The sequence below is a fragment of the Ursus arctos genome, unplaced genomic scaffold (genome assembly GCF_023065955.2).
Source record: "Ursus arctos isolate Adak ecotype North America unplaced genomic scaffold, UrsArc2.0 scaffold_22, whole genome shotgun sequence".
Lineage (NCBI taxonomy): Eukaryota > Metazoa > Chordata > Mammalia > Carnivora > Ursidae > Ursus > Ursus arctos.
Genome location: NW_026622897.1, coordinates 41264588 through 41277125, shown reverse-complemented (window position 1 = coordinate 41277125; position 12538 = coordinate 41264588). Strand labels below are relative to the sequence as shown.

Genomic DNA, 12538 nt, shown 5'->3' with positions numbered 1-12538 from the left:
TTGTAAACTGTAGGACACTCTAAAAATGTTAACTGTTTTATTAGTAATGTACATATAAATATTTATAGAGAGAAGTAAATTTGATTTTAAGGTAATTTCAACCACACTTGGTAAAACTACTGTTGGACAATTACTAGATTTTGTAATGCAAGCAAGCATTTGAAATACTGAAGGATTTTCTTTCTTATCAGGGCATGGCAAACAAAAGCAGTTGCATTCTTCCTCCTAAAAATATACTCACTTCCATGCTTTAGTTTGCACTGGTGTGTAAAATTTCAGTTTTTGTTTTTTTTTACCAAAATAAGATCATTTCCTTTTCCAAAAATAATTCCAATATTATAGTCTTTTTTTGTTTGTTTGTTTGTTTAATCTGGTGACAGCTCTATATGTCTGTTTCTGATCATTTAGGTTTGATTTTTTAAAACTTTTTCTCATTTGATATATACGTTCTGTTTCACATTCATTTTGAGTATAAGGGGTAGTGATAATTCTGTTACATAGTGATTCCCATTCTTTTTGAAAACCCTGGAAGTAGTGCTGCTTTCTTTATGAATAATAATATGTAACACATTTGAACCTTTGCTAGATCAAGTGTACTTCCATGGACACTAAGTTAACAAATCTGAAAAATGGCATGAGGTGTTGACATCTTTAATGAAATTGCTCAATGACATCCTTAAACCATATTAAGAAAATGTTGTCTACTGTGTATTTAATAGAGTGAAAATGATATACGGTTAGGAAAATAAAATTTGGGATCAAAAAAGACTAAATAAACATTACAGATTAGCTAGTATTAAAAATATGATACTAGGGAGTCAAATTCTTCCCATGATGTAATTTTTTCACAGCAGAATGAGGTAGAAAAAGATATATAAAAAAATCCCCAAATCAGCCATTCAGCATTTTGAAGTTACAGTTCAAACTGTCTTGCTGTGAAAGGTCAAAACGAATAACATCCATGTAGTAATTTACACAGGCTTATCTTTCTACAGGAGGAAATGGAAATTATGAACAATCGATATTCCGAATGAATCTAAAAAACATTTCACATACAGAGTCTAATTTCAAGATGACTGGGCAAGATGCAGACTGTCACTGAATATTAAGTGTTTGCAAACTTTTTCTGCAAAAGACCAAATAGTAAATATTTTTGGCTTTGTTGTCCAGGCAGTCTCTATTGCAACTCAACTTTTCAACTCAATTTATTATAGCATGAAAGCAGGCATAGACAATATATAAACAAATGAGCCTTGTGTACTTCAATTTTTTAAAAGATTTATTTATTTATTTATTTATTTGAGAGAGAGAGCGTGCACATGCACATGAATGGGGGGGCAAAGGGAGAGAGAGAGAGAATCTCAAGCAGACTCCCCACTGAGCATGGAGCCTGATGTGGGCTTGATCCCAGGACCCTAAGATCAGCCCTGAGCTGAAATCAAGAGTCAGACACTTAAACTGACTGAGCCACGCAGGTGCCCCTCAATAAAACTTTATTTACAAAACCAAGCAGCAAGGTTGGATTTGGCACATGGGCTGTGGTTTACTAACCCTGTTGTGTATCATAACAAAACATAAGAAATTTTTAGCTACTCCATAAACTACTGTGCCATTTAGCAGATACTAAAAAAATTATATTTATATTTATTTACCTTGTCTTTCTTCTTTCTGGTCTTATGCTTACCAAATCTTCAGAACTACCTCTTGAAGATCTTACAATTAATATTGAATTATTTCAGTTTCATTTGTAATCATCAATGAATGAACACCTCAAATGTTTCAAACAGAGTAAACACAAGGTTGATTGAAAAGACCAAGGCCAACTTCTCTGGGTGTATACACTGCCTGAAATGTGGTACCATAGTATTTCAATAAGTATTTGATGAGTAAATTATTTTGATATCATTTTTCTTCCCCTAGGGCCTTATACCCAATAACTAAACTTCTTTCTATTTTTATTATATCTTCATTCTTTCTTTCATGACCATTTATTTTTCATGACTGTTTATTTCCTGTAAGTGTGGCCAGAACTTACTTAGTCTAAAAGTAACTTTTCAATGTCCTCAAACTACTAGGACTGCCCCTTACCTGCTTTTCACCACACATTTCTTTCTGCTCAGTTACCTTTCTATCCTGTTTAATCTCCAAGTTCTATTTCCAGAAGGCTCCAGATGAAGGGCTAACCCCAATTTTCCTGTCTTTCCCTCAGTTCTTGTCTTCCTTGACCTCTCTCTTCCACTGACCACCACCTTCCATGACAGTATGCTCTCTGGCTCTATCTCTCCCTGGCTCTATTGTCCCTCGCTCTACCTTTTCTTCTTCCCTTATGCTTTCAAAGCAGATCTTCAATATCTATTCTTGGTCTACATTTATTTTCTCTGTATACTTTCAGGTTCAGTGACCGATCTACTTGAACAGCTCCAACTTTAGCTCTATTCAATTAACTTCTAAATCTGTATCTTCAGCCTCATTTTTTGTTCCTTTATCATAGACCAATGTTTTCTGTCACTGGCTAGATATCTCAAAACCAACAGGCTGCCAAACTAACCCATTGCCTTTCTCTAAAACCATTCCCATTTTTTCTATGCTTGACAACGACACTTTCTAGTTAGTAAGAACTGAAATTACAATTGATTGTCATAGACTTCTTTTTCTTTTTCTTTTTAAAAGATTTATTTATTTATTTATTTATTTGACAGAGATAGAGACAGCCAGCGAGAGAGGGAACACAGCAGGGGGAGTGGGAGAGGAAGAAGCAAGCTCATAGCAGAGGACCTGATGTGGGGCTCCATCCCGTAACGCCAGGATCACACCCTGAGCCGAAGGCAGACACTTAATGACTGCGCCACCCAGGCGCCCCTAGACTTCTTTTTCTTCTCCAACCCTACATCCAATTGGTAGCCAGGTATAACTGAGTATACCTCTCTATATAATATTTCTTTCAAATATCTCCCCTGCTCCCTCTCTGTTCTCACTGTTTCTTCCATAATTCAGGGTTCTTATCCATTATCACAGTGTCCTTCTTAATTGAGACAAGTAATGTTTCATAACTATTCATGCATCTCACCTACTATAGTCCAGTTTATGTCAACATCTTCGTCAAGATTACTCTGACTCCTGGTTCATAAAAATTAAGTTCAACCTGCTTAGTATGACATTCAAAACTCTCCACAAATATGGTTTCAATCTATCACTTTGACTTTCTCTTTTATAATAACTCTTTAAAGCAACAAAACCTAGATTATCCACTCTTCTTCCAGAACAGTCTTCAATCAACTACTTCTGTATCTTTCCAATTATTGTTCCTTCTACATAAGTGATCATATTTCCACATCTCTCTCTGAAATCATATCCATTCTTCATGGTCCAGTGTCTGATATTTTACTTAGAAGAAATCTCTCCTTTTCTTTTATATGAACTTATACACATGTGGGGGGTTTTTGTTTCTTAATGAAGTCATCGCATTTTATATGATGTTGCTTATTTGTGCCCATTTTTCCTCAGCTAGACTATAAATCTTCTGGCAGTAAATGTGTGTTACTTATTTTTGCCCCATTGGTTAAACTATTAAATTAGTAGGAGTTTGATAAATATTTGTTAAGTTAATTGGAAATTAATGTGGTTTCCAACTGTGAACTATTTATCCCCAGGAAGCACATCTTTCAAGGGCTTACATGAGTATAAAGGGTGTGGGCAAACATGACTCATCAACTGGTTCAATCAGTCCTACTACGAAGATTTTTGTGGGTCATACTATCAAAAGGAATTGATGAGAGAAAAGTAAAAACAAAACAAAACACAAAACAAAATTTCTGATATTAGAAGCTTATAATATAAAAAGACAAATATCTGAATGTTTAAGAAATAACCAATGATGGGGCACCTGGGTGGCCCAGTTGGTTGAGTGTCCAACTCTTGGTTTCTGCTCAGGTCATGATCTCAGGGTCATGAGACTGAACCCTGTATCAGACTCCATGCTCAGCACAGAGTCTGCTTGGGATTCTTTCCCTCTTTCTCGTCTTCTCTGTCTGCTCTTCCAACCCCCCTCCACTGCATGCAAACACAATGCATTTTCTCTCTCTCAAATAAACAAATACATCTTTTTCTTTTAAAGAAATAGCCAATGATAGTGAATGCTTTTGAATTTACAACAAAAGTTTAAAAAAAACATTGACACCATTTTACCTTTATCTGGCCTTTCTCACATGGTTCACTGCACACGGATCTGATGATGCTGTTTTTCTTGGACCATACTTCATCATCATCCATTTTTAATTCTCCATTGTCCCAGCTTCCAACATTGATATAATCAAAATAATCTTTTCCCATTTCCTTGAAATTCATTATTTCATACCTTAGGAACAAGAATATAATGATTATTCAGCTAAGGATATAAGTTTTCTGCTGTGAAAAAGCAATATATTTCATTTCCCAAAAATGTATCTACTGTCATATTAGTGACATTGGAATTTTCCATGACACTAAGCTTAGAATAGCAAAAAAGTCTGTTGGCTTTACTTTCTCTTAAGGGACTTTTTTTTCTTTTTTTTTTAACCATCAAGCTTATACCTGAAATAGAAGATAATCCCATGTGAGAAGGTGACTTGACCTCAGCAGGATGACAGACAGTTTTGAAATAACTTCAAGAAGTTTAAACAAGTACACTGTTAGGCTTCTAAAACAGATAGAAAGGTTTTTATCTCCACTCAAATAAAATGACAAAATTTTCCTTTACTAACCAAGTAAGAAATTTGGTAAACCTTTAATCTTGTCTTCAGCTTGAGGGAATGTGGGGATAATCTGGGTAGGGCCTGATCTTACCTTTTTTTTCTTCCCTTTATCAATGGCTAAACTCATTGTATAAAAGACACTTTCAGGAATGATGTTTAGAAAAGAATTTATGAGGTTGGAAAAGGGCAGCAGAGTAGGAGGATACTAGACTTGTCTTGTCCCTCAAGTACAACTAGGTAACTATCAAATTATCCTAAATACCCTAGAAATCAACCTGAAGACTGGTAGAACAAGCTCCACAACTAAAGACAGAGAAGATCTTGGCCACACTGAGGAAGGTAGGAAGTGTGGAGACTCAGTTTGGGAGAAACAGGTCATGGCTGCTGTGGTGGGGAGGGAGCCACTGCTGAGGAGAAAGGTGAAAGACAGACTAACACATAGGCGAGTGCATGAGGATAACAAATCCCCATACCAACTGACTCGGAAGGCAAAAGGGCCTGAATTTCATGAGTTCTTGTAAGTCTAGGGTTCTAAAGGTCAGTGGGCTTGGCTCCAGGAGAACCTGGAGGATATTGGGGCTACTCTTGTAGAAAAGGCAGGCAAATAACCGGCATACATGCATCATGGAAACAGTGAGCTGAAGAGTGCCTGGGGCGCACAGTGGGGAGGTTATCTGCTCATCTTGGAGCCTGTCCTAAAGAAGCACCATTCACAGAGAGACACCTCCAGGAATGAAAGAACTGGGAGGTGTCATTTCCCTGCACTGCCCCTCAGCATAAACACAGAGCCACCTGTGGTAACCAGCCGAGCACTGACCACTCATTACCTAACTTGCTTACACCAAGCCCTGGCCCTTGCTCCAGTGCAACTGCCTTTCCCAGTCATGCTTCCCTAAATCCCAGCATGACAGGCCACCTTCCCAAGAAGACTGGGCAAAACCCCAACTCACACATCTCCTGATGCAGGAGTTTGGAGTTTGCAGGAGTTTGCAGGGCCTTGGTTCTGGCAGCAGTGGCAACAGGTCTCATTTCACAAGCAGACCAGAGCTCACCTAGTAAAAATGAGCCACATTCAGGCCAGGGGCCAAACAGTACCCACAACAGACAAAGAGAACCTCTGAAGATGACTGGCCTAAAGGATAAAGTGACCAGGGCAGAACAGCAGAGCATGTGCAGCACACATTGGAACTACTTGCTGAAGTCCCAGGCCCTGGGGAACAGGGGATACTACACTGTAGAGCACTACAGACCTCTTCTTCATAAGGCCATTACCCTCAAGAACAGGAGAAATAGCTGAATTTCCTAACATAGTCACAGAGACTTAGACAAAATGAGAAGACAGAGGAATTTGTCCCAAATGAAAGAACAGGACAAGGTCACTGCCAGAGATCTAAGTGAAACAGATATAAGTAACATTCCTGATAGAGAATTTAAAGTAATAAACATAAAAATACTCACTGGACTAGAAAAAAGAGTATAAGACATGAATAAGACACTTAACACAGAGATAAGGAATAACATAGCAGAGATAAAAAGTTCAATAAAGGAAATGAGAAACATGCTTGATAGAATGAACAGCAGGGTGGGAGAAGCAGAGGAAGAAATTAATGACCTAGTAGACAGAGCAATGGAAAGTGATCAAGCTGACTAAAGAGAGAATAAAGAATTATGCAAAACAAGAATATACTTAGGGAAATCAGTGACTCCATCGAATGTAATAGCATTCATATTATAGGGATCCCAGAAGAAGAAGAAGAAGAAGAAGAAGAAGAAGAAGAAGAAGAAGAAGAAGAAGAAGAAGAAGAAGAGAAAACAGGGCAGAAAATTTATTTGAAGAAATAATAGCTGAAAGCTTCCCTAATCTGGGGAAGGACCAGATACCCAGATCCAGGAGGCACAGAGAACCCCCCAAAAAATCAACTAAAGCAGATCCACACCAAGACATGTCATAAATAAAATAGGAAAATGTAGTGATAAAAAAAATTTAGAGCAGCAATACAAAAGAAGACAGTTAGATACAAGGGAAACCCCATAGGGCTATCAGCGGATTTTTTAGCAGAAACCTTGCAAGCCGGAAGGGGGTGGCATGATATACTCAAAGTGCTGAATGAGAAAAATCTGCAGCCAAGAATACTCTATCCAGCAAGGCTGTCATTCGGAATAGAAGTAAGATAAAGGGTTTCCCAGAAAAATGAAAACTAATGGCGTTCATGACCACTAAACCAGAAGTACTAAGAGGGACTGCAAGAAATATTAAAGGCGACTATTGAAGTGGAAAACACAGACCAAAAGTGAAAGTATAATGGTAGGAAACTCAAAAGCAGTAAAAATTAATAGTCCCATTAAAAAAATCAGTCAAGGAACTCACAAAATAAAAGGATGTAAAATACAATGACATATACCTAATATGTGGGGAAGAGAGGAGTAAAAAATGGGTTCAATCTTAAATGACCATCAACTTGATATAGGCTGCTATATGCAGAACAGGTTATATATAAACCTAATGGTAACCATATATCTAAAACCACTAATAAATATGCAAAGAGTAAAAGGAAAGAAATCCAAACATATCATTAAAGAAAATCAGCAAAACATAAAAGAAAGAAAAGGATCAGAGAAAATTTTCAGAAACAACCACAAAATGAATAATAAAATGACAATAAGTACATATCTATCAATAATTACTTTAAATGTAAATGGAGTAAATGCTCCAATCAAAAGACACAGAGTGACAGAATGGATAAAAAAACAAAACCCATCTATATGCTGCCTACAAGGGACTCTTTTTAGACCTAAAGACACCTGCAGATTAAAAGTGAGGGGATGGAGAAACATTTATTATGAAAATGGGTGTCAAAAGAAAGCTTTAAAGCAAAGACTGTAAAAAGAAACAAATAAGGGGACATATAATAATACAGGGGACATACAACAAGAAGCTATAACAAATATAAGTATTTATGCATCCAACGTAGGAGCACCCAAATACATAAAACAGTTAATAAAAACATAAAAGAACTAATATATAATAATACAATAATATTAGGGGACTTTAACACCCCACTTAGATCAATAGACAGATCATCTAAACAGAAAATCAACAAAGAAACAATGGCTTTGAATGACACCCTGTACTAGATGGATTTAACAGATACATTCAGAACATTCCATCCTAAAACAGCAGAATGCACATTCTTTTTAAGTGCACCTGGGACATTCTCCAGAATAGATCACAAAACAAGCTTCAACAAATTCAAGAAGATTGAAGTCATACTGCTTCTTTTCTGACCACAACAGTATGAAACTAGAAGTCAATCACAAGAAAAAACCTGGAAAGACCACAAATACATGGAGGTTAAATAACATGCTACTAAAAAATGAATGGGTCAACCAGGACATAAAAGGAGAAATAAAAAAACTAGAAACAAATGACAGACTAAAATTTTTGGGATGCAGCAGAAGCAGTTCTAAGAGGGAAATTTATAGCCATATAGGGCTCACTCAAGAAGCAAGAAAAACCTCAAATAAACATTCTTACACTGAAAGGAGCTAGAAAAAGAACAACAAACAAAACCTAAAACCAGCAGAAGGAAGGAAATAATAAAGATTAGAGCAGAAATAAATGATACAGAAACAAACAAATGAACAAACAAAAAGAACAAATCAATGAAACCAGGACCTGGTTCTTTGAACACAATCAATAAACTTGATAAACCTCTACCCAAACTTATCAAGGAAAAAAGAGAAAGGGCACAAATAAATAAAATGACAAGTGAGAGAGGAGAAATAACAACTAACACCACAAAAATACAAATAATTATAAGGGTATATTATGAAAACTATATGCCAATAAACTGGACAACCTAGAAGAAATGAATAAATTCCTAGAAACATATAAGCTACAAAAACTGAGACAGGAGGAAATAGAAAATTCAAACAGATCCATAACCAGCATAAAAATTAAATCAGAAATCAAAAACTCCCAACAAAGTAATGCAGGACAAGGTGGCTTCACAGGCAAATTCTACCAAACATTTCAAGACTTAATACCTGTTCTTCTCAAAGTGTTCCAAAAAATAGAACAGGGAGGAAAACTTCCAAATTCATTCTATGAGGTCAGCATTACCCTGATACCAAAACCAGATAAAGACACCACTAAAAAAGAGAACTACAGGCCAAAATCCCTTATGGACATAGCTGCAAAAATTCTCAACAAAGACTAGCAAACCAAATTCAACAATACATTAAAAAAAAATCATTCACCATGATCAAGTGGGATTTACTCTGGGATTGCAAACATTTTCCAATATTCCCAAATCAAACAATGTGATACATCACATCAATAAGGTAAAGGACAAGAACCATATAATCATTTCAATAGATGACAAAAAAGCTTTTGTCAAAGTACAACATCCATTCATGATAAAAACCTTCTGCAAAGTAGCTTTGGAGGGAGCATACCTCAACATAATAAAGGCCATATATGAAAAACCCACAGCTAACATCATCCTTATGGGGGGAAAACAGAACTTCTCCTGTAAGATTAGGAACAAGACAAGAATGTCCACACTCACCACTTTTTAAAAAAGAATTTTATTTGGGGTGCCTGGGTGGCTTAGTTGGTTGAGCATCTGACTGTTGGTTTCAACTCAGATCATATCTTGCAGTGGGATGGAGCCTTGTGATCAGCTCTGCACTCAGGCAAGTCTCCTGGAGGTTCTCTCCATTCGCCTCTCCCACCCCTCCCCCCAACATGCACTCCCATGGTATCTAAATAGATAGATGATAGATAGATAGATAGATAGATAGATAGATGATAGATAGATAGATAGATAGATAGATAGATAGATAGATAGATAGATAGATAGATAGATAGATAGATAGACCAATGTCTTACACCTGACACAGGACTTGAACTCACAATCCCAAGATTAAGAGCCACATGCTCTACCAAATGAGCCAGCCAAGCTCCCCATATGGCTTTTATTCAGGATAGTACTAGAAGTCCTAGCCATGGCAAGCAGACAACAATTATAAAAACAACAATAACAATAACAACAGCAGCAGCAACAAGGCATCCAAATTGGTGAAGAAGTAGTAAAACTTTCACTATTTGCAGATGACAACACATTATATATAGAAAACCCAAAAGATTCTACCAAGAAACAGCTAGAACTGATAAGCGAATTCAGTAGAGCCATGGGATTCAAAATCAATGTACAGAAATCTGCTGTGTATCTATACACCAAAAATGAAGCAGCAGAAAGAGAAATTAAGAAAACAATCCCATTTACAATGACATCGACGTAATATACCTAGGAATAAACCTAAACAAAGAATTGAAAGACCTGTACTCTGTAAAGTATAAAACACTGATGAAAGAAATTGAAGAGGATGCAGAGAAATGGAAAGACATTCCACGCTCATGGGTTGGAATAACAAATGTTGTTAAAATGTCTATATTACTGAAAGCAATGTATACATCTAATGCAATTCCTATCGAAATACCAACAGCATTTTTCAAGAGCTAAGACAAACAATGCTAAAATTTGTATGGAACCACAAAAGCCCAAATAGCCAAAGCAACCTTGAAAAAGCAAAACAAAGTTGGATGCATCACATTGTGGACTTTAAGTTATATGAAAAAGCTGTATTGATCACGAAAATTTGGTACTGGTATAAAAATAAACACAGATCAATAGAAGAGAATAGAAAACCCAGAAATAAACCAACAAGTATATGGTCAATTATTCTTCAACAAAGCAGGAAAGAATATTCAATGGGAAAAAGAGAGTCTCTTCAACACGTGGTGCTGGGAAAACTGGGCAGCAATATGCAAAAGAATGAAACTGGACCACTTTCTTTCACCATTCACAAAAATAAACTCAAAATGGATTAAAGACCTAAACATGAGACCTGAAACCATAAAAATCCTTGAAAAGGGCATAGGCAGTAATTTATTTGGCATCAGCCATAGCAACTTTTTTCTAGATATGTCTCCTGAGGCAAGAGAAACAAAAGCAAACATAAACTACTGGGACTTCATCAAAATGAAAAGCTTCTGCACAGCAAAGGAAACAATCAACAAAACTAAAAAGCAACCTTGGAATGGGAGAAGTTATTTGCAAATCACATGTCTCATAAAGGGTTGGCATCCAAAATATATAAAGAACTTATAAAAGTCAACACCCAATAAACAAATAATCCAATGAAAAAATGGCAGAAGACATGATAGATATTTCTCCAAAGAAGACATTTAGATAGCTAACAGACACATGAAAAGATGTTCATCATCACTTACCATTAAGGAAGTGCAAATCAAAGCTACAATGAGATATCACCTCAACCTGTCAGAGTGGCTAAAATCAACAACACAGGAAACAACAGGTGACGACAAGGGTGTGGAGAAAGGGGGGCCCTTGTGCACTGTTGGTGGGAATGCAAAGTGGTGTAGCCACTCTGGAAAACAATATGGTGGTTCCTCAAAAGGTTAAGTACTCTATGATTCAGCAATCACACTACTGAGTATTTACCCAAAGAATACAAAAACACTAATTCAAAGGGCTACATGCACCCCTATGTCTATAGCAACATTATTTACAATAATGGATATTCTAGATATGGAAGCAGCTCAAATATCTATTGATTGATGAATGGATAAAGGAGAGAGAGAGAGAGAGAGAGAGAGAGAGAGAGTATATATATATACATATATATATATATGTATATATATACATATATATATATATATATATATATATATATATATATATATATATATAATAATTCAGCCATAAAAAGGAATGAACTCTTACCATTTGCAATGACATGGATGGAACTAAAGAGTATAATGCTAAGTGAAATAAATCAGTCAGAGAAAGATGAATACCACATGATTTCACTCAAATGTGGAATTTAAGAAACAAAACAAACTAGCAAAGGGAGAAAAAGGAGAGAGGGAGATATAAATCAAGAAACAGACTCTTAAGTTATAGAGAACAAACTGATGGTTACCAGAGGAGAGATGGGTGGGGGTTGGGTGAAATAGGTGATGGGGATTAAGGAGTGTATGTGTTGTGATGAGCACTGGGTGATGAATGGAATTGTTGAGTCACTAGATTGTACACCTAAAACCCAATCTAACACTGTATGTTAACTAACTGGAATTAATACAATACAATACAATACAATACAATACAATAAATACAATACAATAAATACAATACAATACAATACAATACAATAAAAAAGTCTGAAAAGAATTAGCTTCTAAAGCACCTCATGCAATGTAAAAATGCTGGAAGATACTAATACCTTGTGAGTTCTCAGCCTTTATTAGCTATTGTTCTCATTTTGAGTATGAGGATAGAGATGTAAAGAGGGAAAATTAATGTACTTATTTATAAGATTTTTCTTATGTGCAAGAACATTTCCAGAGAAGCATTTTTGAAATAATTTTCTAATGTCAGGACAGTGCATGAGCAATACCATCACTTTATCGGCTCCTGTAGACACAACTGTGGGTATGTCTTAGGTACACAAAGTTTTCACATAGTACCCCATGCTTTTACCTCTTAGGACTTATAGGATTGGCAGATGGGCTTTGATAAATGCCCCCTCCATCCTTCCACGCTCAGCATAGTTAGCTATCTGCAAATTGACATGGATGGAAAACTTTCTAGCTTTTGGGTTCCAGTGACCAGATTACTATACTCAGACCAATGCTTAGTAAGGAAATGTTAAGAACAAATCTGACATCAGTCTGTTTGAATCTACACTGTAAAATGATACCATTCTGTTTTTACTCCCAA

At 36.1% G+C, this 12538-nt stretch overlaps 1 protein-coding gene across 3 annotated transcripts in view; it reads right to left on the bottom strand.

The window, feature by feature from the left end:
• Positions 1-12538, bottom strand: part of GRM5 (glutamate metabotropic receptor 5) — a 502219-nt gene that overhangs the window by 82520 nt on the left and 407161 nt on the right. For all 3 annotated transcript variants that reach the window (XM_048217498.1, XM_048217499.1, XM_048217500.1), the window contains exon 5: positions 4186-4354. In XM_048217498.1, the coding sequence (XP_048073455.1) occupies positions 4186-4354 (169 nt within the window). The remainder of the gene's footprint in view (positions 1-4185; positions 4355-12538) is intronic.